The 23,517-nt window shown below is 38.4% G+C and overlaps 1 protein-coding gene across 3 annotated transcripts in view; it reads left to right on the forward strand.

The window, feature by feature from the left end:
- LOC124880987 (inactive ubiquitin carboxyl-terminal hydrolase 53) overlaps nt 1–23,517 on the forward strand; it is a 54,859-nt gene that overhangs the window by 16,278 nt on the left and 15,064 nt on the right. The window contains exons 2-13 of one of the 3 annotated variants that reach the window (XM_047386459.1): nt 992–1,187; nt 1,486–1,646; nt 4,175–4,267; nt 5,814–5,948; nt 6,761–6,871; nt 9,780–9,862; nt 9,984–10,068; nt 14,419–14,565; nt 15,623–15,772; nt 18,127–18,295; nt 21,161–21,307; nt 22,966–23,112. In XM_047386459.1, the coding sequence (XP_047242415.1) occupies nt 1,503–1,646; nt 4,175–4,267; nt 5,814–5,948; nt 6,761–6,871; nt 9,780–9,862; nt 9,984–10,068; nt 14,419–14,565; nt 15,623–15,772; nt 18,127–18,295; nt 21,161–21,307; nt 22,966–23,112 (1,411 nt within the window). In that variant the 5' untranslated portion in view covers nt 992–1,187; nt 1,486–1,502. Of the gene's footprint in view, nt 1–991; nt 1,647–4,174; nt 4,268–5,813; nt 5,949–6,760; nt 6,872–9,779; nt 9,863–9,983; nt 10,069–14,418; nt 14,566–15,622; nt 15,773–18,126; nt 18,296–21,160; nt 21,308–22,965; nt 23,113–23,517 lie in introns of those variants that run through there. The other 2 variants (XM_047386457.1, XM_047386460.1) reach the window with 2 other exon arrangements.

The following is a 23,517-nucleotide window of genomic DNA, read 5'->3' on the forward strand; positions in this document are numbered from 1 at the left end:
TATTAACGACATTAAGACATATATAAACATTTTAACATCACCTGGCTCTGTACCGTATAGTTTCTTGGTGTGTCATCTTGGCGCTAGTGCTGCTGCTTCTTCTTCTGCTGCTGTTCCTAATATTCCTTTTAGACCGAATTATCTCCCATTACCTTTATTCCGTCATCCAATCCCGGCTCTACGTTTAATGGCGGTGAGGAGTGTGACAGCGCATGCGCAAGGTGAATCTACTAACTCTGCGCTCCACTAACCAGAGATCACGTGATGCCAAGTCGCTGACGTAAATTCGTATTTTCATAGGAAATAAATAGTATTCACAAACTGTTATAGCATATTGTATTCCTAAAGAATAAACCACAACTGTGAACTTGAACTTTGTGTTTGTAATTTCTTGAAGCTGTAATATTTTATTTTGCATTCTTATAGAGAAAATATACAATACCTCTTCTGGATTTTACTTATGCACAACTATTGACTAATATGCGCACATTTCCGTGTTTACAAACACATTGTTTTTAACAGCGTTCTTACCCCATATAAGAGCACTGTTTTTTTTTCTCCTATATGTTTTAAAGTCCTTTAAAGCAATTGGAATCTGTTAAAATTGGCACCTGTACACCATAGTCATAGTTCAGTGGAAATTGAATAAAAACTATATGGAAAATCACATCAGGCAACAATGTCTGCAGATTTAAAATGCAGCCTGAGTTTAGTGGGACACGCCTCTGGTGCAAAGGGTGTCTGTAAAAGTTAATGTGTAAGCTTTGTTTACATGTCTGCAAAGTTCAGTTTGACATCAATGTGGAAACATAGAAATGAGGCTGCGGATTTTTATCTCATTGCTGGGGTCAGCTTCGTGTTTTCTATAACCAGGCTGTAAACATAAAAGGGAGTAGTAGAAAATACTGAATTCACTGCTGTAACTGATAATGAACTGCATATTGACCTTTTAAAGCTCACTGGATCTAACTTTGTGTTTTTCCTCACACAGACTGGACATGTTTCCTGCCTTCACTGGGTAAACCTTCTGGAAGAGACCAGTAACCTCAGCTGAAAGTCTGCACCATGTGGGCGAACTTGCTGACAAGTCTACCGTCCTCTTTTGAAAGCAGTTTGAAGCCTTGTCCAGTTACCTTAAAGAATGATTGAACCATTTTTCTGCGTGCCCAAAGTGTATCTTCTCAGAAGTGAGACAACCCTCCATTAAAGCCCTGCTTATATAAAGACCTGGATTGTGAATTTTGTTTCTTGTGCATTGACTTTGGATTTGACCCTTTTTAAATATTTAAGATTATTTAAGCTGCAGACAAAGTAAAAGGAGCTTTTCTGTGAGCTGCTGACATTGACTAGAATCCTATGTGTGGCCAGGCAGCTGCAGCAGCCTGTGGAATAACCTAGACTCAGACTGTTGGGCCTGAACGGTATCTGATCCCGACAACAACTTGCCTTATCCTTTATCTAATTAACTATCCCATCGTTCTGAAGGCAGACTCCACTAACCAATGGCATGGGTCAAGTTCTTCAGGAAGCGGAGGGGCAATCTGGGGAAATCCTACCAGCCAGGGAGCATGATGTCTCTGGCCCCGACCAAGGGACTACTGAATGAGCCGGGCCAGAACAGTTGTTTCCTTAACAGCGCTGTGCAGGTAGGTGGAACATTTGTTGGTACAAACGAGGACATGTAGCAAATGCAAAAGAGTATTGGACAAATATCTGGTTTCACTCCAAAGTCTTGAGCTTTTGGATTTAGCTTTAATTAGGTCTGAGACTTCATGTTGTCTGTTTGTGCTTATTCAGTCATCAGGAATGGCTAAGAGCTTAACAAAAATGTTTAACTCTCCAAATCTGGGTGGCCATATATTCTTCTAGACGTTGCAGGTTTATACTCTTAAAAAATCTAAATAATTACTTCCCAAAACCACAAAAAGTCTTTATTTGGTTCATGATAGCACTTTCACAGTTTCATTATATGGGGAGGAACAATAGAGGCCTAGCTGAGGTTTGTAGAGCTGTGAACATTTCAAGAGAACGACACAAAGGAGTTAAACAGTGTTTCTTCGCAGTCTTGAAAGGTTTCGAAAAATCTGGAATAAGATTTCATACTTTTCCAGGTATGGATAAGTATGAAGAATTGCAAACTGGCTAGAAAGCTTGACTTTGCAAAGTGTAGTTTTCCATTGTATAAAAGTTTCTGGGATTATTAAAATAGTAAAAGTAACAGTCCTAACCATTTAATTTGAGTTCTGTATATATCATCAGGCAGTTTGTGGTTTTAACGATTAATAACATTTTTTTGTCACAATAACGATGAATGTTATGATAATTACCCATCCCTAACTGGATGTAATATTAATGTTTTGAAGCATCCCAGTCAGAGTGCTAACTTGAGTCTGATTGAGAATCTTTGGAGGGAGCTAAATATTATGGTGATGGCAAAGAGGCCTTCCAACCTCATAGACTTGGAGCTCATCACCAAAGATAACATATCAGTATACCAGTGGAAACATTCAAAAAGATTTTACAGAGGGTTTCATTGCTGTAATGTCAATAAAGGCTTCTTCAATCCAAATTGTAAAGAGCAGGTTAATGCTGATATGCCAATTTTTGTACTGTACATATAAACTGACCTCTGTTTTTAATCATACCCTTTGAGGGTCTTGTCTTTTTGAGATGCCTGTGTCGTTCGATATCTGGAACAGACTTCCTGGTTAAATGAAAGTATCTTCAGGACATCACTATCTTGTTTTTGTCTATAGGCTGTTTTATAGGCTCTCTGTAGGTTGTCTGTAAGCAATGAAGTTCTCTTGTGAGTCAATATTACGATTTTAAGATAAACAAAAAGTATGATTCATGGATTTTGACTGCATGCTTGGACTGATCAAGCCTGAATCAGATGTAAGATTTAAGAAAATACTGCTTGTGATATGTAAACCCCTAATTTTAATAATAAATAGTGATTTCACAGCTGTTTTTGGCTTTAGGGTGACATTTAATTGAATCCTGTTTGAAAACATATGTGCTTTAATCAGATACTTTAAGCTAAGATTGTAGTCAGAGAAAATTTCATCCTATTTGTGAAAACAAAAATTGTTCATTCTTAGTCTCCTTGAACAATTTTTAAAATCTTACCTCGTTCTCATGAACCACAGCAAGTTGGAACAAGGAATTTTCAGGAGGAGCGTGGCAAGAAGCCAGCAGATTGTAAAAACAGAAGACAAAAGAGTGAAATTAATAGACAAAGAGGAAATTCTTTGCAGTATCTGTGGTCAGTTTGTGCCACTTGAGGTATAATATTATACCTCAAGTGGCACAAATTGACCACAGATTCGCACCAAACCTGACCCTGAAAACTCTGGATTGACATCAGAATAGTGGTATGCATGTAACAGACCAAGAATCTGGCAGAACTGAAAACCATCAGAAAGACAAACCTTTGAAAACCAAGAATTTAAAGACTTGGTAGCGTTAGGAATGCATTAACTGGCTGTGAAACTCACAAAAATAGGATTTTCTAAGAACTGATCCCACTGGTTGCATCCCCTTGAGGCCTTTATTCATTTAGAATGAAACGGTTAAATAAAAACAAATACTAATGTTAAAATAATCGGAAAATGCAAAATCCTGTCCTAAAATTTCTCCAAACTTTTATAGGTGTATTTAATTTATTTGTATCACAGTACAGCATGCTCTGACTGTCTTTATTGTAGCGATTTCAGGGAATTAGTCAGTGTCTAAATCTGTCAGAGCTTCCCAGCAGTTTATGAATGTGCTCAAAGGTTGCTTTTGACCACTGGAGCACTGGCTGCTGAGATGATTCATTGCAGTAGTCATGAGTTAGGTCAGTCTCAAAGAAGACCATGACTCAGAGGCTGAGACAACCCATGGGCTGGTTGGAGATGATCATCGCTTTCGGCTGTATTTCTCTACATGAGGAAAGATTCTGAGACCTTGGAGACTTTACTTTGAATGTTATGTATATAACACAATACCCAAGGATGTTTGGCTCTGTTACAAAAATGAGATTATTCACTCTTAACAAAAACAAATGTCTGCTTCTGGTTGTTAGAATTTTGTTTGTGTTTGTTGCTGTGTTTGCTTGATTAGATTGTAGGAAATCCTTTAACTATGAGATTGGAGATTGACTTTAACCTGCTACTCTGTTTTCTTTTTGTAGGTCCTGTGGCATCTGGACATCTTTAGACGCAGCTTGAGACAGCTACCGGGGCATTTCTGTCTCGGAGACCCATGCATTTTCTGTGCATTAAAGGTACTGCATCTTTAGCAACTTTCTGAATGAGAGTGAGCTCAAGAAGTATTCATGAAGCTATTTTATTTATTTTTTTGTCATCATGGTTGCATTAGACATGTCATAGATCTGTGTGGACGGTACCTTGTATACCTTGCAAATGTATTTACCCCCTCCATTGTTAGGCAATACAACCACAGACTTTATTGTTTTTATTGGGATTTTATGTGGCAGACGAAAACAAAGTAGTCCATTATTGTGAAGTAGACAAAAAATAACTTGGTTTTCAAATCTTCCACTCACAATGTTCCACTCAGATCAGATCAGCTTCTCTGTCCCTTCTGTATAAAAGCTCTCCAGCAGCATGATGCTGCCACCACCATGTTTCAACATAGGGATACTGTATTCATGGTGATGTAAAAACATCTGAAAAGTGTGGCGTGCCTTTGCATTCAGCCCCTCTTGCACGTTGTGCACCAACCTTTTGCTACAATTATAGCTGCAAGTGTTTTGTGGTGTGTTTCCGCCAGCATTGAACATCTAGAGATAGACATTTTTGTCTATTCCAAAATAGCTCAAGCTCAGTCTGATTCCACATATAGAGGGAGGCAACTGTGTCCTCAACAATCTGTCACAATATTATAAAAAAAATCTGTTTTGATGATATTTACAACAAAACATCAAATGGAGAGTGATAATTACTTTAAAATTATTATAAAACTTCTAAGTGCATTTTCACTGAATTAATTCTTTGAGGTTGAAAGGCCTCTTTGCAATCACCTTAATCTTTAGCTCCCTTCCCAGATTCCCAGTCAGAATCTTATTGGGACTCTGGCTAGGCCACGCCAAAATGTTAATAACAATTAAAATCTAGATTTGTCAGCTGTATGAATAAGTTTGTGCTTGTCTGCCAATTTAAAACATTGGTTGACTGAAGTGTAAACAAAGTATAAAACCACATATATTAAGCATATTACACAAAAACTTAAAGAATTATATTACAGCTTTAAAAAATACTGTAAAACACAAAAGCCTCTAAATAAAAATGGTGGCAACTAAACATGATGATATATCCTGCGTCTACTCTTCAGATTTAATCTAATAAAGTAAAACAATTATTAAAACCTAAAAATAAATTAAACTCTGTGGGTTTTGGTATTTTGTATCTACATCAGGTGTAGGGTGTACTTAGTTTTTTGCAGAATCTTTCAGGATGGTTTCATCTTAGTTTAGTTAAAAAACAGTGTGTTTTGTAAACCTATGTTTACTATTTGTATAGATTTACTATTAACTAATTACGTGACTTCTGATGGTAATTGGAGGATTTTTATTTGTACAAAAAAACTTGAAAACTATTTAACATTTTCCCTTTTTACTGTTGTACGCTGCTCTATTCTATCACATAAAATCCCATTAAAACACATAGAAGTTTGAGATTTTAATGTGACACGCTGTAAAAAAAAGTTACAAGGTATCAATCCTTCCGCAAGGGTTAGTGTATATATCCTTCCTGTAAACACAAAATGACAATGTCCACGTGTAAACCTCTCCTCTCCTCCTTCGTCAGGGCCTTTTCTCCCAGTTCCAGCAGAGTCGAGAGCGCGCCTTGCCTTCTGACAACCTGCGTCATGCCTTGGCAGAGACCTTTAAGGACGAGCAGCGCTTCCAGCTGGGCTTTATGGATGATGCCGCAGAGTGCTTTGTAAGTGTTTGTGTGTGATGCTGCCGTGCAGTTAGGGCAACTCACTGCAACAAACTGTTGGGGGAGGTCATTGAAAGAGTATCTGTCCCCCCTATCCCCTCCTCTCTTAACTCCTTCACAATAGCACTAAATATCATGATGACAGGTTATATAAGCATGTGGGTTGTGTTTGGACCATTGCATATTATTTTTGATATAAAGGTTTTCTTTAGTCTGTTTGGATTAGTTTGTGTTTCACAGTGTTAATCTGTAGAAGAGAGTATCTTAGTACCTGGCTGGTTTTACTTGTGAGAAAGGTTCATTTGTACCTGTCTCCTCCTCAATCCCCACAAGCTCCCTAGCTTTTGTTACTGGATTGAATTTCAATTTTCTCACCATCCTAGCCCTGGGGGTGTGTCTGTTGCATTGTTTTTTTTGTGTTTTTACTTGCCTTTCATTGTACTCCAGATGAATAGGTTATGTTCAGACATTTTAAAGTTGCTTCGAAGGATGAAGAGCTGTGACCATGTTATGTTTTGGTTTGACATGTATCTTGTATGTTTTATTCCTTACCATGTTGTCACATAAGGAGGAACATTGTGAAGCATTGTCACATTAACAAACTGGAGTTGAGCTTGCAATGTTTACTGTCCTACCTGGCAAGCTCATAATATTTCATGCATTCTATAGTGTTTAGTAGAAATTGGAAGGCTCTAAAATGCTTCTGGTGTTTACAAGATTTTTAAAACTGATATTTTTTACGTAACTCTAGTGGAGTACAGACTACAGAATCTATTTTTTTTATATTTGGTGCATTTCCTTGTCCTTCACAGGAAAACATATTGGAGAGGATCCACCTGCACATTGTGCCTGAGGAGACAGATGCCTGCACCTCCAACTCTTGTATCACGCATCAGAAGTTTGCAATGTCACTTTATGAGCAGGTACATTTGTTATGGTATTCATCAGTATTTCATTCAGTTCAATTCAGTTAAAGTTTTTACATAGCATTAATTCAATCATCTCAATGCACATTACAAGACAAACAGATCAAATTTTTATACATCATATTGTGATATATAATCAAATCCATTCAATAAAATACAATCACACAGATTCAAATTGAATTTCAAACTTAATTATATTATAGTGTCATCAAATTCATTTTATAATGCAAATGTTATACATCCAAGGAAGCCCTGTTTACTTCATAGAGTTCTTGCTGTTATAGAAATCCCTAATCCTAAGTGAAAGTGGTGAGGAACCACTTTCAGTTAATGAGGTGAAACATCCAGCAGAATCAGGCCCTGACCTACTTTGGGTTAAGAGGACAAAAAGCAGACACAGAAATAAAAGAGAGCACTGGTCTGTCATGGTCAGCACATGATCAAGAGTATGAAGTCAATAGTGAGTAGGACTGTGAATGTTTTTGGTAAAGCCAATTGAGTCCAAGAAAACATTAAAGACTGCATTTAGGGTATTGCCTTTATTGTTTACATGAATTCTAAATTCCCCAATATAATGACAATCAGTATTTAGCACCAAATCAGGTAAGTCCGAGAATTGATCTAATTAAGATCCTGGTGGGGGATCTAAAACTACAAGCAGAAGAGATTTATTTGCTTTACAATGTGGATGAGGAAATGTAATTGTTTTATTCTAATAATGTAACTACATGGTCAGTGGTTGGTTAGACGGTTGCAGCTCGTCTTTGTTGGCCAGTATTTTGAGTAATGTGAAAAATTTGATTCTTGGACAGAGATGACTCATTTATACTAAGATAAAAATTCAGCCAGGTTTCTGTAAAACAAGATAAATCAACCTGATTATCACATATGGAATCATTACTGAAAAAGACATGGAAGATAGAGCACTTATGATCAATGTAAGACATCTTATAGTTGAGATATATATATATATATATATATATATATCATGGCTAAATTGGACCAGCCTGGTAGCCAGTCTTCATTGATTGCACATTGCACCAGTAAGAGCAGAGTGTGAAGGTTCAATTAGCAGGGTAAGAGCACAGTTTTGCTCAAAATATTGAAATGCACACAACATTATGGGTGACATACCAGAGTTCAAAAGAGGACAAATTGTTGGTGCACGTCTTGCTGGCGCATCTGTGACCAAGACAGCAAGTCTTTGTGATGTATCAAGAGCCACGGTATCCAGGGTAATGTCAGCATACCACCAAGAAGGACGAACCACATCCAACAGGATTAATTGTGGACGCAAGAGGAAGCTGTCTGAAAGGGATGTTCGGGTGCAAACCCGGATTGTATCCAAAAAACATAAAACCACGGCTGCCCAAATCACGGCAGAATTAAATGTGCACCTCAACTCTCCTGTTTCCACCAGAACTGTCCGACAGGAGCTCCACAGGGTCAATATACACGGCCGGGCTGCTATAGCCAAACCTTTGGTCTCTCATGCCAATGCCAAACGTTGGTTTCAATGGTGCAAGGAGTGCAAATCTTGGGCTGTGGACAATGTGAAACATGTATTGTTCTCGGATGAGTCCACTTTTACTGTTTTCCCCACATCTGGGAGAGTTACAGTGTGTACCTTCAGGCCGCCGCTACAGAGCACTGTTTACTAAAACCAGCCGCCACAGAGACAGTTTCTTCCCCCAAGCTGTTTCTCTGTTGAACATTCAATAGAGTACAAAACAACAGCATACAGATGTTGCAAATGCACCTTTTTATTATATATGTGTATATTGTACATTTTAAATATGTATGTTCTGTAATACAAAAACAAAACCAAAGAGCAAAGTGTACCGGAGTCAAATTCCTTGTTTGTATGTACGAACTTGGCAATAAAGCTGATTCTGATTCTGAATTAGTGATGGTTTGAGCTGCCATATCATGTCATTCCCTTGGCCCAATACTTGTGCTAGATGGGCGCATCACTGCCAAGGACTACCGAACCATTCTTGAGGACCATGTGCATCCAATGTTTCAAACATTGTATCCTGAAGGCGGTGCCGTGAATCAGGATGACAATGCACCAATACACACAGCAAGACTGGTGAAAGATTGGTTTGATGAACATGAAAGTGAAGTTGAACATCTCCCATGGCCTGCACAGTCACCAGATCTAAATATTATTGAGCCACTTTGGGGTGTTTTGGAGGAGCGAGTCAGGAAACGTTTTCCTCCACCAGTATCACGTAGTGACCTGGCCGCTATCCTGCAAGAAGAATGGCTTAAAATCCCCCTGACCACTGTGCAGGACTTGTATATGTCATTCCCAAGACAAATATATATATATATATATATATATATATATATATATATATATATATAATCTTCTATGGGCAGTCTGAGTTGTGGTTTAGACAGGGTAAGGATTTAGAGACCTGCACACACAAACTTACACAGTGTTACATGAGTAAGTGTCTGGGACAATGGGAATCCAATCCATCATGTTTTTACACTGAGGTCGCCCCTTGTGAATTCCAGAGTGTGTTTTATTGTCAAGCTGCACGATGCACAGCAGTACAGAATATGTCACAGATGGTGTACACATAAATTCCAGCTACACACAACATGCGCACCAGCCTGCTCTTTGGCACTGATGCCCATCATTAATTCTGATTCTGTCCTAAACAAGCACTACCTCTACTTCCTACTGATTAAATACGTAAGATATAAATCTATTAACTTTTTGACCCCAAAGCAGCAAATATTACCAAAACCTAACCACAACTGGGCGATCTTTAAGTATCTTTTATTGTTTTTGTTTTTTGATTTCTTTCCTATAGTAAAATGGTCCATGGCAGTGGTTACATAAGCTTTCCTCTTTTGTCACCTTTTTGCTTACTGGCCTTTTCCTCTCCAGTCCGTTTGCCGTAGCTGTGGGGCGTCATCTGACCCTCTGCCGTTTACGGAGCTGGTACATTATATTTCCACCACAACACTCTGGTAAGGGACAGAACATTTCCTTCTTAAAAGGAGGGAAAGGAAGTGAATAGGAGACCTATATAATGTCTAATTTTTTTCTAGTTGTTGTTGAGCTTGTGCTGATGTGTTTCTGCTTTCTCAGTCATCAGACGCAACAACGTCGCGAGGAGTCTTTTGGGGAACTGTTACAAGCAGCAAGTACGATTGGGGATCTTAGAAATTGTCCAGTAAGTCATTTTTCTTATTGTAATTAATCAATGCTTTTGGGTTCAGTTCATAAAGTGCCAATTCAACTTCAATACAGCAAATTTCATCCCAAGGCACTTTAAAATACAAACTGGGCAAATTAAAAACAATCTTAGAGTCTTACAGTCAATCTTACAGTCTGTATAATTAAATGTATGACTTTTAAAGACCCTCTTTAAAAGTCATACATTTAATCATCCAAATCTTGTGCTTTTTCAATAGTCTTATGTACACCCAGTTTTGTAATACTGGAGTTTATACTTATACAGGTCCTTCTCAAAATATTAGCATATTGTGATAAAGTTCATTATTTTCCATAATGTCATGATGAAAATTTAACATTCATATATTTTAGATTCATTGCACACTAACTGAAATATTTCAGGTCTTTTATTGTCTTAATACGGATGATTTTGGCATACAGCTCATGAAAACCCAAAATTCCTATCTCACAACATTAGCATATTTCATCCGACCAATAAAAGAAAAGTGTTTTTAACACAAAAAACGTCAACCTTCAAATAATCATGTACAGTTATGCACTCAATACTTGGTCGGGAATCCTTTGGCAGAAATGACTGCTTCAATGCGGCGTGGCATGGAGGCAATCAGCCTGTGGCACTGCTGAGGTCTTATGGAGGCCCAGGATGCTTCGATAGCGGCCTTTAGCTCATCCAGAGTGTTGGGTCTTGAGTCTCTCAACGTTCTCTTCACAATATCCCACAGATTCTCTATGGGGTTCAGGTCAGGAGAGTTGGCAGGCCAATTGAGCACAGTGATACCATGGTCAGTAAGCAGGTGCCAGGTCGTGCTGAAAAATGAAATCTTCATCTCCATAAAGCTTTTCAGCAGATGGAAGCATGAAGTGCTCCAAAATCTCCTGATAACTAGCTGCATTGACCCTGCCCTTGATAAAACACAGTGGACCAACACCAGCAGTTGACACGGCACCCCAGACCATCACTGACTGTGGGTACTTGACACTGGACTTCTGGCATTTTGGCATTTCCTTCTCCCCAGTCTTCCTCCAGACTCTGGCACCTTGATTTCTGAATGACATGTAGAATTTGCTTTCATCCGAAAAAAGTACTTTGGACCACTGAGCAACAGTCCAGTGCTGCTTCTCTGTAGCCCAGGTCAGGCGCTTCTGCCGCTGTTTCTGGTTCAAAAGTGGCTTGACCTGGGGAATGCGGCACCTGTAGTCCATTTCCTGCACACGCCTGTGCACGGTGGCTCTGGATGTTTCTACTCCAGACTCAGTCCACTGCTTCTGCAGGTCCCCCAAGGTCTGGAATCGGCCCGTCTCCACAATCTTCTTCAGGGTCCGGTCACCTCTTCTCGTTGTGCAACGTTTTCTGCCACACTTTTCCTTCCCACAGTCTTCCCACTGAGGTGCCTTGATACAGCACTCTGAGAACAGCCTATTCATTCAGAAATTTCTTTCTGTGTCTTACCCTCTTGCTTGAGGGTGTCAATAGTGGCCTTCTGGACAGCAGTCAGGTCGGCAGTCTTACCCATGATTGGGGTTTTGAGTGATGAACCAGGCTGGGAGTTTTAAAGGCCTCAGGAATCTTTTGCAGGTGTTTAGAGTTAACTCGTTGATTCAGATGATTAGGTTCATAGCTCGTTTAGAGACCCTTTTAATGATATGCTAATTTTGTGAGATAGGAATTTTGGGTTTTCATGAGCTGTATGCCAAAATCATCCGTATTAAGACAATAAATGACCTGAAATATTTCAGTTAGTGTGAAATGAATCTAAAATATATGAATGTTAAATTTTCATCATTACATTGTAGAAAATAATGAACTTTATCACAATATGCTAATATTTTGAGAAGGACCTGTAGTTGGTCTTTCCATTTTTTAATTTTTCATTCTTTGCCATTGTTTTTTTTTATCCATGTGCTGGCTATATTCATTTGCTCTATTAATTTTTGTTCTGACTAAGGAATTTTGGCAAACTACAAGCCCCATATTGCAGCAAGGCAATAAACCCTTTTAAAAAATAATTCTGCTCCTGAAACTGGCTTACTATATGTTCAAATCAAAATGTTCTTATGTTATTCCTCCCAGCTGCTCTGTCATGGGCCTGAGAACAGTGGTTTCAGTAGGCGTTGGAAGTTGGGTAACCTGGGTGTAAAAGCAGTTTAGTCACATGCCATAAATCATTGATATAAGTTCACAAAGTTGTATGGAATGTGTTAAATATAAGTAACTAGGTTAATAGAATGTTTTGTTCATTCAAATTTATCTTAGATTCAAATCATAGTATTCCTAAATGTCTCAAATTGAACTTACCGAAAGTTCTAGAAACCCCGTACAAAAAATATAGTTCAGACATTTTCCTTCCAGTCAACTTTCCATTAATATGCTTGCATACAGCACTCTTTGAACAATGAGTCTTTTAGCGATTACTTTTCTTTGCTTTTTGTCCTGGTGGAGGATGTCAGTGGCTGTCTGCTACACAGTAGTCAAGTCAGTTGTCGTCCCCATTACTGTGTAACATTTCTGTACTGAAATCTTTTTCTTAGTGTTTATATTTTCTAAGAAACAGAATTTATTTTAGTTTTTTTATTAGCTGTAAGACATAATGATCAAAAAAATAATAGAAATAAAAGGTAAATCTATAACCAATGTGTTCAGACTGACATGTAAATATATATTGTTTGCGAAAATAGTTACTGTAATGAATGTTTTGATAGCATTCTAAGTTATCGAGGAGCACCTACAGTACAGACCAAAGGTTTAGATACACCTTCTCATTCAAAGATTTTTCTTTATTTTCATGAACACTCTTGGCATTCTGTTGATGAGCTTCAAGAGGTAGTCACCTGAAATGGTTTTCCAACAGTCTTGAAGGAGTTCCCAGAGATGCTTAGCACTTGTTGGCCCTTTTGCCTTCACTCTGCGGTCCAGCTCACCGCAAACCATCTCAATTGGGTTCAGGTCCGGTGACTGTGGAGGCCAGGTCATCTGGCGCAGCACCCCATCACTCTCCTTCTTGGTGAAATAGCCCTTACACAGCCTGGAGGTGTGTTTGGGGTCATTGTCCTGTTGAAAAGTAAATGATGGTCCAACTAAACACAAACCGAATGGAATAGCATGCCGCTGCAAGATGCTGTGGTAGCCATGCTGGTTCAGTATGCCTTCAATTTTGAATAAATCCCCAACACTGTCACCAGCAAAGCACCCCCACACCATCACACCTCCTCCTCCATGCTTCACGGTGGGAACCAGGCATGTAGAGTCCTTCCGTTCACCTCTTCTGCGCCGCACAAAGACACGGTGGTTGGAACCAAAGATCTCAAACCTGGACTCATCAGACCAAAGCACAGATTTCCACTGGTCTAATGTCCATTCCTTGTGTTCTTTAGCCCAAACAAGTCTCTTCTGCTTGTTGCCTGTCCTCAGCAGTGGTTTCCTAGCAGCTATTTTACCATGACGGCCTAATTCACACAGTCTCCTCTTAACAGTTGTTCTAGAGATGTGTCTGCTGCTAGAACTCTGTGTGGCATTGACCTGTTCTCTAATCTGAGCTGCTGTTAACCTGCAATTTCTGAGGCTGGTGACTCGGATGAACTTATTGTCCCCAGCAGAGGTGACTCTTGGTCTTCCTTTCCTAGGGCGGTCCTCATGTGAGCCAATTTCTTTGTAGCGCTTGATGGTTTTTGCGACTGCACTTGGGGACACTTTCAAAGTTTTCCCAATTGTTCGGACTGACTGACCTTCATTTCTTAAAGTAATGATGGCCACTCGTTTTTCTTTACTTGGCTGCTTTTTTCTTGCCATAATACAAATTCTAACAGTCTATTCAGTAGGACTATCAGCTGTGTACTGTATCTACCTCCTGCACAAAACAACTGATGGTCCCAGCCCCATTTATAAGGCTTGAAATCCCACTTATTAAACCTGACAGGGCACACCTGTGAAGTGAAAACCATTTCAGGTGACTACCTCTTGAAGCTCATCAACAGAATACCAAGAGTGTGTGGAGCAGTAATCAAAGCAAAAGGTGGCTACTTTGAAGAACCTGGAATATAAGACATATTTTCAGTTGTTTCACACTTTTTTGTTCAGTATATAATTCCACATGTGTTAATTCATAGTTTTGATGCCTTCAGTGTGAAGCTACAATATTCATAGTCATGAAAATAAAGAAAACTCTTTCAATGAGAAGGTGTGTCCAAACTTTTGGTCTGTACTGTATATATTCAGCTACCTGATTAAGCAGGGGATTATTTAATACTGCTCATTGTTTCTGAAATATTTTATACCTGCAGCTGTAGTAAGAATACAATATAAGATCATTCTGTTTTTCCATTCTTTCAGAGCAACTGTGGTCAGAAGATCAGGATCAGACAGGTCCTCATGAACTGCCCAGAAATAGTTACCATCGGTTTTGTGTGGGACTCTGAACAATCAGACCTAACAGAGGAAGTCATTCGCTCACTGGGGCCTCATCTCAGCCTCTCTGCGGTGAGCCGGCTTTATACTGTTTACATGTAATTTAGTTTCCAGCTAAATTAAAATGGCTCTGTGGGCTCCACCAAAACATCAGATTTGATTAAAAGTACTGGGATGTACTAGTTTTCATTTACACAACTACTATATCTTCTGATTGCTCTGGGGTAAATTAATTGTAGCACAAAAAGACATATGTGGGGAAATAGAGTTGGGATTCACTTCTCTGCAAGTCTGTTCTTTTGCATAAGCGGTTAACGCCCAATGCCCAGCGATCAAACAGCCAATGTTGGCCTTGGGTCAGCTTTTAGAAAGCCCCTCCTGTCATCTTTGCCTGTGAAAATGCTTGTGAAGTGAACATGAATCCTCACTGAAAAAAAGGTGGTTTATAGTCTTTCAATTAAAAATAGGCCCAAATGTGGCAATGTGCTTCCTGATATCTTCTGTTGGACATTAATATTAAACCACAAGCTACAATATGACATAATTAACAAACTGTTCCTCAGTGGCACCATTTATATCCGCTCACTGTGTGGATGAACTTTACAAGGAAGAATCAATCAGCAGAGTTCAAATCAGGACACAGTCCACACACCACAGTGTTCAGACTGTTTCATAGACAGCTCCATCTGGAGCTGTTTCAGAGCCAAACCATCAGAAGAATTTGTCCGACCCACCCTCACATTAATACTCCACAAAAGCCTTTATTCATTTTGGAGCAGTCCACGTGAAGTTATTGGGTGTTAATGCAATCCTACGCATTTTGATTTGCTTTGAAGTCTCTCTCTCTTTTTAAGTGTAAGAGAGGAAACAGAGAACATGTTGTTCAGGAAACATCCTCAAGAGAAACTACTCACCAACACTGTCCTTGTAGTATTTGTGCAACATATGCAGACAATAACATTTGTTTTAGGAAGAAATACAATGGAAACATTGTTGCATAGATGTGAAGGTCTGCTATTGTCAAAATACAGCTAGGAAAGAACAACTGATTTGGCTTTTCTTCCTGCTTGCTACAGCATAAATCATCTGCATATAAATATTTTATTTGTGTGTGTGTTTGTGGCCACAGCTTTTCTACAGGGTAACAGATGAACATGCCAAAAAGGGAGAGCTGCTGCTTGTGGGCATGATCTGCTACTACAGCCACCACTATTGTGCCTTTGCCTACCACACCAAATCCTCCAAATGGGTTTTCTTCGATGATGCAACAGTGAAAGAGGTAAGGAGGAGAATCGCTGGTCTGTTAAGACACAGGTTATTTTCAGAATATTACACATCAAGGGTTGTTGGAATTACATATTTTTATAAGGCATTTTCTAGAAGCTTTAATTAGATGTTTGTGGCGGGCTTTGGTCAAATTGCCTCCAGGTTTACAGAAATATCAGTCCACTGTTTCTGTGACATACAGTAAGTACTATAATTAGGTTGATCATTGACTATTTTTTTAATTATATTTATTTAAAAATTGATAGTGCAACATTAAGCATCAAGCATTGTACCTATATCACCTCAAGTCCTCTGCTAAAAAAAAACTCACTTAAAGAAGGTGGAGCAAGTCGATGCAAAACGTTATATGCAAAAAAAAAAGCATATTTTAAATAAACAAAATCCTCAATAATAATAGAGTTTCTCCAAAATGTTGCAATGGCGAAATTATAAAGCTTTGATGATTTTCTTGAGTAGCCATTCTGTTGGTTTAAGAATTGATCTATTTATGAATGGGGTGATACAGTAATCAAAGTGAAAAAAACAAAACATAATTGAATGAAAATGCATCCTAGCATCGCTAACTGAGAATTATGCTTTTATCTGTTTAAAGTTTAGAAGATTAAAATGAATAGTTTTGGTAACTTTCTTGTCGTGATTTTTAAAAAGGTAGAATGGAGTCCAGAACATCACACAGATGCTGTAAGTTACATATGATATCAAGACTTTCACCCATTAAAAGGCATTGGGATGCAATAAAACGTCTTTATAAACCTAATGTAAGAATCAAAGGTGTTTAATGGACATTTCCTGCATGTATACAAATCCTTGTGTCGTCAGCATACATTTTACCATGAAGATTTGTTTAGGCATCTGGTGAATCATTAGTATAAAGTTTAAACAAAACCATTCGAAGAAAGACACTTGTGGGACCCCTATGGGGCTGTCAAGGTAGAATCATCATAATCATACTTTAAAAAAAAAGGCTATAATGGTGCTTAAATTGCACATTTAGGCTGGCTAAGATTCTCACTGTTTTTACATGACTTTACAGCTGGTCCTTAGTAATGGAAAAGAAACTTTCGCAGTAAAAAGCGAGAATTAGGGAAAGATATGTCAGCTTTTGTGATTATTGCTAGATTAGGATATCCAAACATTAAATAATGCAGTGGGAAAATCTGGACAGTATTAATATCTCGATTATTTTCCTCTTACAGTAGCATCAAGTAGCTTTTATACTGATGAACAATTTACATCATGCCTTGTCAGTTGGTGAACATTGGCATAAAAGCAGCAGGATAGGGCAGCTCCTCTTTTATGACAACAATTTAGAGTATTAAAGTCTGTATAGAGGCTTTTAATGGATGTTTTTACTTCAGTAGGAATTGCACAGAATAATGATTTATTCATATTTACATATATGCTGTATACTCTATATTGTGAGAAAACGCTGTTTTTTAACATTTATTTTATTTTGTTCTCATTTAATCAATTTCTATGATGGGAATGTGGGAGCATGCCTTTTGTCTCACGTCCTGCTCACTATTTTCTCGGGGACTGCGGTGCTGCGGCCGCCTGGCTCTGTCTCAATCCATCACCAGCTTGTGCTGCGTGTGCAAACCCTCTTGTGCAGGATGGAGGAGCTACGCAATTCAGCTCCTGCCAAGTACCTGGATCGAAGCTCTCCAGCATTCCTGGGAGTCCTCACACAGTTGTCACAGAATAACTGCATCACTGTAGCCTTTCTATCTCTTCTTCAGTTTTATAGAAGGCTTTTTCAGAAAATTAGCAGCACAATAAGTGGTTTTGGAGCTTTACTAGCCTGGGAGTCTTATAATGTTTTGTCATACCAGCGAGTATAACAGGTAGAATATTTACAAAGGAAATATAAGAAATAATTCATTTCTAGAAACGGGTTTAGCTTGATGATTTCAAGTTTCATTTTGATGCCTAATTTCTAATTATTTAAATAGATTATCAAAACTGTTGATTTTTTTAAATCTATCAATAGGATTTAAGATGATTTACACCACCCAATTTATATTTTTTTTTAATAAATGGTATAAAAGATTTTTAACTATTCAAAAATGTTTTTGTTGCTTATATTTTTATCTATCTTCTTCACTTTTACCTTATTTTTTTTACTTTTAGGCTTTGCATTTTTCAAGTTCCCCATTTTATTTATCACTTGTCTCCACTAATTTGCCTTCTTAAGGAGCTTTTGTTTAGAGCTGAGCAAGTAATCAGATTTATTTTTTAATTTCTATTACTGGCTCAACAAACTTTGTTGTATTTCTCAGAATTCCTTCTTCTGGTGTTGCCTCCTTTTTACCAATAATTTTTCTTTTTCCCCTTTTCCTGCTCTAGATTGGCTCCCGGTGGAAAGATGTGGTCAGCAAATGTATCAAAGGTCACTTCCAGCCTCTACTCCTCTTTTACTCCAACCCCGATGGGAGTGCCGTCTACACAGAAGATGCCTCGAGACCCAGCAGCCGCTCACATACCCACAAGAGCTCGGTCAATGGAGAAGTGCCAGGTATAACTTGCTCTCACATGTTTCTTCTTTGCCTTTGTGTTTATGTTTTTTGACTAAAATGCCAACATTTACTAACAGGTAAAGGCTCTCTTAGCAGTTTAGTGTTCTTGTAGTGTCCTTTTTGTAGAAATTGTCATTACCATAGGACTTTATTTTCTAGTTTCATTGCCCTGATTGTATCTTGTAGAGCCATTTCAGTGTTCTTCATTTAATTCAATTCAATTCAGTTTATTTATATAGCGCCAATTCCCAACACATGTTGTCTCAAGGCACTTCATAACAGTCAGGTACATACATTCAAATTCATCCTAACCATTGAACAGTGCAGTCAGATTCAGTTATTTATTCAAATTGGATAAAACGTTTTTCTATCTAAGGAAACCCAGCAGTTTGCATCCAGTCAGAGACTTGCAGCATTCCCTCCTCCTGGATGAGCATGTAGAGACAGTGGACAGTCACTGGCGTTGACTTTGCAGCAATCCCTCATACTGAGCATGCATGTAGCGACAGTGGAGAGGAAAAACTCCCTTTTAACAGGAAGAAACCTCCAGCAGAACCAGGCTCAGTGTGAGCGGCCATCTGCCACGACCGACTGGGGGTTTGAGAGAACAGAGCAGAGACACAAAGAGAACAAAGAAGTACTGATCCAGAAGTACTTTCTATGGCAAGGAAAAGTAAATGTTAATGGATGTAGCTCCTTTAGTTGTTTCATCTAGAAGGAAAGAACAGATAAACTCTGAGCCAGTTTTCAAGGTTAGATTCTGAAAAAGAGCACATATAATTAGTCACAGTAAAAGCTCAGTCAATTTCCATGTCTAGGAGAGAGAAAGGGTTAAACACTGAAAGACAGAGCCATGTGGATCATCTGTAGAGGGTGAGCATTAAGTTGCTGCCAGCAGAAGCTTGGACGATGCCCCTCTCCAGAAAGGTGTCACAGGTAGACACAGAGCCAGGCCAGGTGTAGCTTCTAGGAAGAGAAAAGAGAGAGAACAAAGTTAAAAGCTGAAATAACAGCAAATAATGTAGTGTGAGAATGTAGCGAAGAGGGTGAAAGTGGTCATTATGTCCTCCAGCAGCCTAAGCCTACAGCAGCATAACTACACAGATAGTTTCAGTTTATTTATTTATATAGCGCTTATTTACAACAATGTCATCTCAAGGCACCCCACAAAGCGTCCATAATGGAGCGGGGCTGCGGGGAGCCCAGACCAAACCACTGAGTGCCAGAGCCCGGCCACCCCAGAACGGGCCACATGTAGGGGCACTAAGTAAAACAATAAACTGATAAAGTTTGTCCATCTAGAGCCCACTGATGGTCATTGTTATACCAAAAACCACAAGGATTGGGATACCTCTCTCTGCCAGACTGATTATAACCATTGGAAAAGAGAAGGGGTCATACAGGTAGCAGAAATGGAGGGTGTGTTTGCACCTCAACCATAACTGAGCCTGTTTAGGCTAAACCTGACTCCCCCTTACTCCATCCAACAGGGAGGGAAGAAGATGGAGGTAAAAAAATAAGGAAGGTAGCTCAGGATAACCTAAGCCACTCTAACTATAAGCTTTATCAAATAGGAAAGGTTTAAGCCTAGCCTTAAAAGTAGACAGGGTGTCTGCTTCATGGACTAAAACCGGGAGCTGGTTCCACAGGAGAGGAGCCTGATAACTAAAGGATCTGCCTCCCATTCTACTTCTAGAGACTCTAGGAACCACCAGTAAACCTGTAGTCTGAGAACGAAGTGCTCTGTTAGGAAGGTATGGAACAATCAGATCTCTGATGTATGATTGAGCTAAATCATTAATGGCTTTATATGTGAGGAGGAGAACTTTAAATTCTATTCTAAATTTAACAGGGAGACAGTGAAAACATCTCATCTAAAAGTCTAAAGCGGTGGCTTTACTTTTAGATTTAGTTGAATAATTTGAGTTTATATTTTGTTCTGTATTCTCTGCGTTTTGAGCTGGCACTTGACTGTACTAAATGAACAGCAAACAGAACCCAGCTCAGATCTTACAAGGTTCCTTCGCTGGTTGGAAAAGTATGCATAAAGAAAATGAAGAATGGAAAAATATTTGTACTTCCAGACTTTCCTCCCCCAAAAAAGTTGCATCTGTCCATCCATTTGTCCATTTTCCCATCTATCTATTTGTCCAATGTCCATCAGTCTGTCTGTCCTTCCGTCCATTTGTCTTTCCATTCATTGTCAATCTCTCCTTCAGTCTGTCCATCGATCATTCCATTTTCTGACCATTGTCAGTCCTGTCCATGTGTGCATCGTCCATAAATTGTCTGTCAGTTGGTCCATCTTTTTCTCAGTTGTTCTTTCTCCCTCTATCTGTCCCTGTCTGATAGGCTTTGTTTTCCCTTATTCCATAAGGAAATCCCGACCAAATACAGTAAATTCATAGCAAATCTTGGGGTAATAATTTACAAAAAGACAGACTTTGAAGTTAAGTGTGGAAAATGTTTGCAATCTGACCTAAAAATCTGACATTTTTTTTTTTTTTTTATCGTATTGGTTACATTTGTAATCAGACAGTAGTGACGGAAATATATCATCTGCTGGGATTATTTATCCCTGGATTTGTGCGGTTAGGGAGGTTTTTTATCCCTTTTAAAGATCCTCCTCCAACCCTCTGTGCTGGCTGTGCCCCAGCTCCAAGCTGTGGCAGCTGCTCAGTATCCATCAGAGCTGTCAGAACAGTTGAAAAAACTGCATGATGCTGACTGAAGATATTATCATTTCAACTCTCATTCATAGTTCTAGGTTGAAGTCTCCATTTTTACTCATGAACAAAGTTGGGCTGTGGGGAAACACTGAGCATTAGCTTGACAACTTATTTTCTTTACCTTCTTTTTTGCAGGTGTTGAGTCTCCAGTTCCAGTACCCAAGAGGCTAGAATTGACCAAAGAAAATCTGAAAGCTGTTCTGGACCACGAGCCTCACAAAAAGAAGACCACATCAACTTTCAGCAGGGGCAGTGGACAGACCAGCGGGGGACTGGAACAAGGTAAAGGAATAAAACAATATATAATAAAAAGACAAAGATTTAAACAACTGAGGACAGGAAACACAATTTCAAAAAAAGTTTTGCGACCTTTTTAACAGACAAACAAGAAGTGTGAACTAGAGAAGTCACACTTTTTGGTTTCTGTCCTTTTTCAGCTCATTAAATGCCTGCCTCGCTGATAAATATTTTTGTCTTCAGATTCTGGCAGCGAGCAGAGATCTGGCATGGCAACCAGGGGTAGTGATAATTAAATGTCTTTGCTGTAAAACTAAATCTGACCATGTTAGTAACGCAGATGGGATTGGGGACTTGTGTGCAGAACTGGTGACTCTTTTTGACCTTTCTCTTTAACGAATGTAGCTTATTATTATTATTATCACAAACTATTGAAATAATGAAAATATAGGACAGAAGAATGGGAACAAACAAATTCAAATTGCTGAAGTCTAGAAAAGCAAATTGTTATAACTTTCTGACCTTAATCAGTTAAAAACTAGTAGTGTGAATCACACCATTTGGTTTCTGTCTCTTTTTAGTCTTTTTTTGTTGTTTAGCTTTTAGTACAGCCCTTATTTGTCTTCTTTTTCTGGCAGTAAACACAGACGTGGCATTGCAATCACTGGAAGGGATGATTAAATATCTCTGCTTTATGTTTATATCTCTTTTTTATTATTGTCTATTGATTATTATTGCTGATATTTTTACTAATATTACTATTTTATTATTATGTTAAATTATTACTTTGTATTGTTGTTGTTATTAATATTATTATTATTATTATTAAATAACAGTCTAATGATGTTATTGTTCTATCACTGTATTTCTCCTCTGTTAAATGTGGCTCATAGGACGGTTGCAGATTTACAAAATTTCATTTTTTGCTCGCAGTGTGTCTGAGCTACGGGGTCAAACTGTGTTAAAAACAGACAACGTGCGCATAGAAACGCTAGAAATTATTAAACTAATTAATTTTAATTATTTGCTTTTAATTTATTTATTGGACATATAAATCAAACAATTACAGAGGATGAGGAACTGAGGAAACGCAATCCACAAGGAATTAAGAAAAAAAAAGGAAAAATGTATGAAAACATTCTAAAAACATTCTTAAACAAAACCCATAAATGGTGTACATATAAAATAAAAACAAATAAATGTATAATGTTAGTGTGATGAGCCTTAAAATAATGGCAAGTACAGTACAGTCAAAAGATGGGAATACAAAACTGTTAAAGTTGTTACATAATACATAAACAAATCACATTAATAAAATATGCAAATAAAAGGAAAATAAATAGACTAATAAAAACAAATGAATAAAGTTTAACAAAAAAGGTATAGCCAGAGGTAAAAATCCACAACAACTGTGCAGTGTGCACAGCAGTTTCTGTGTGTAGAGCCTCTTTATGCCTTTAGGCTGCTGGAAACCTAAAAAGAAGTAACAAAAGATCCTACCATGTAAACTGATTCTGAATGATTTCAGCGCTGGTGGAATTTTCCACCTGATCCTGCAAAGTGATCTCCTGTTGTTTTTCTTATCTTTATTTTCAAAGTGCTTAAGGTAAATCCTGCTTACTGAACCCTTCTTTCTTAAAGAAAGTAAAATATGTCCAATACTCAACTTATCCTTTTTTTTGGTTGTTGCTGTTTTTTCTTAGTAAAACGTGAGACCAACGATCCTAAGTGGCGGCTCATGGAAATTTACAGAGAAGTTGCCCATAAAGCGGGAGAATCGAGAGGAATGCATCCAGTCAGGGCAGATGTTGACAAGGGTGGTCAGCGGAGGTCGGATCCGCGCCCCAGAGGTGGGTTTTCTCCTGAATGTGGGTCTATTCAATACTCTGCATGAGAAAGATGAGGCGCAGTGGGGCAAAAAGCTCTTATGTAACCTTCCGTTTTGAAGCAATGTGTCAGAAAGGGGATTAAAGCTGTTGACGTCTGTTTGAGCCAGCGTTGATCCTCCTTGCTCTCATACTCAAACTCTCTGTTTTGCTTTCTGATGTTTACATCAATACTGACAATTTTTACAGAAAACGGGAGAAGACTGAAACCCACAGAGGGATCAATTTTGAACTGTTAAAACTGATATTTGAGCCCATGTTTTCTAATGCTCTTCACAACTTGGGTTTATGTCTTTTAATCAGCGCCCTGACTGATTTACTTTGTCTCTTTTAATGAAGTGTGTGTGTGTGTGTATTGGGGATTATGGA

The sequence above is a fragment of the Girardinichthys multiradiatus genome, chromosome 14, assembly GCF_021462225.1.
Source record: "Girardinichthys multiradiatus isolate DD_20200921_A chromosome 14, DD_fGirMul_XY1, whole genome shotgun sequence".
Classification (NCBI taxonomy): Eukaryota; Metazoa; Chordata; class Actinopteri; order Cyprinodontiformes; family Goodeidae; genus Girardinichthys; species Girardinichthys multiradiatus.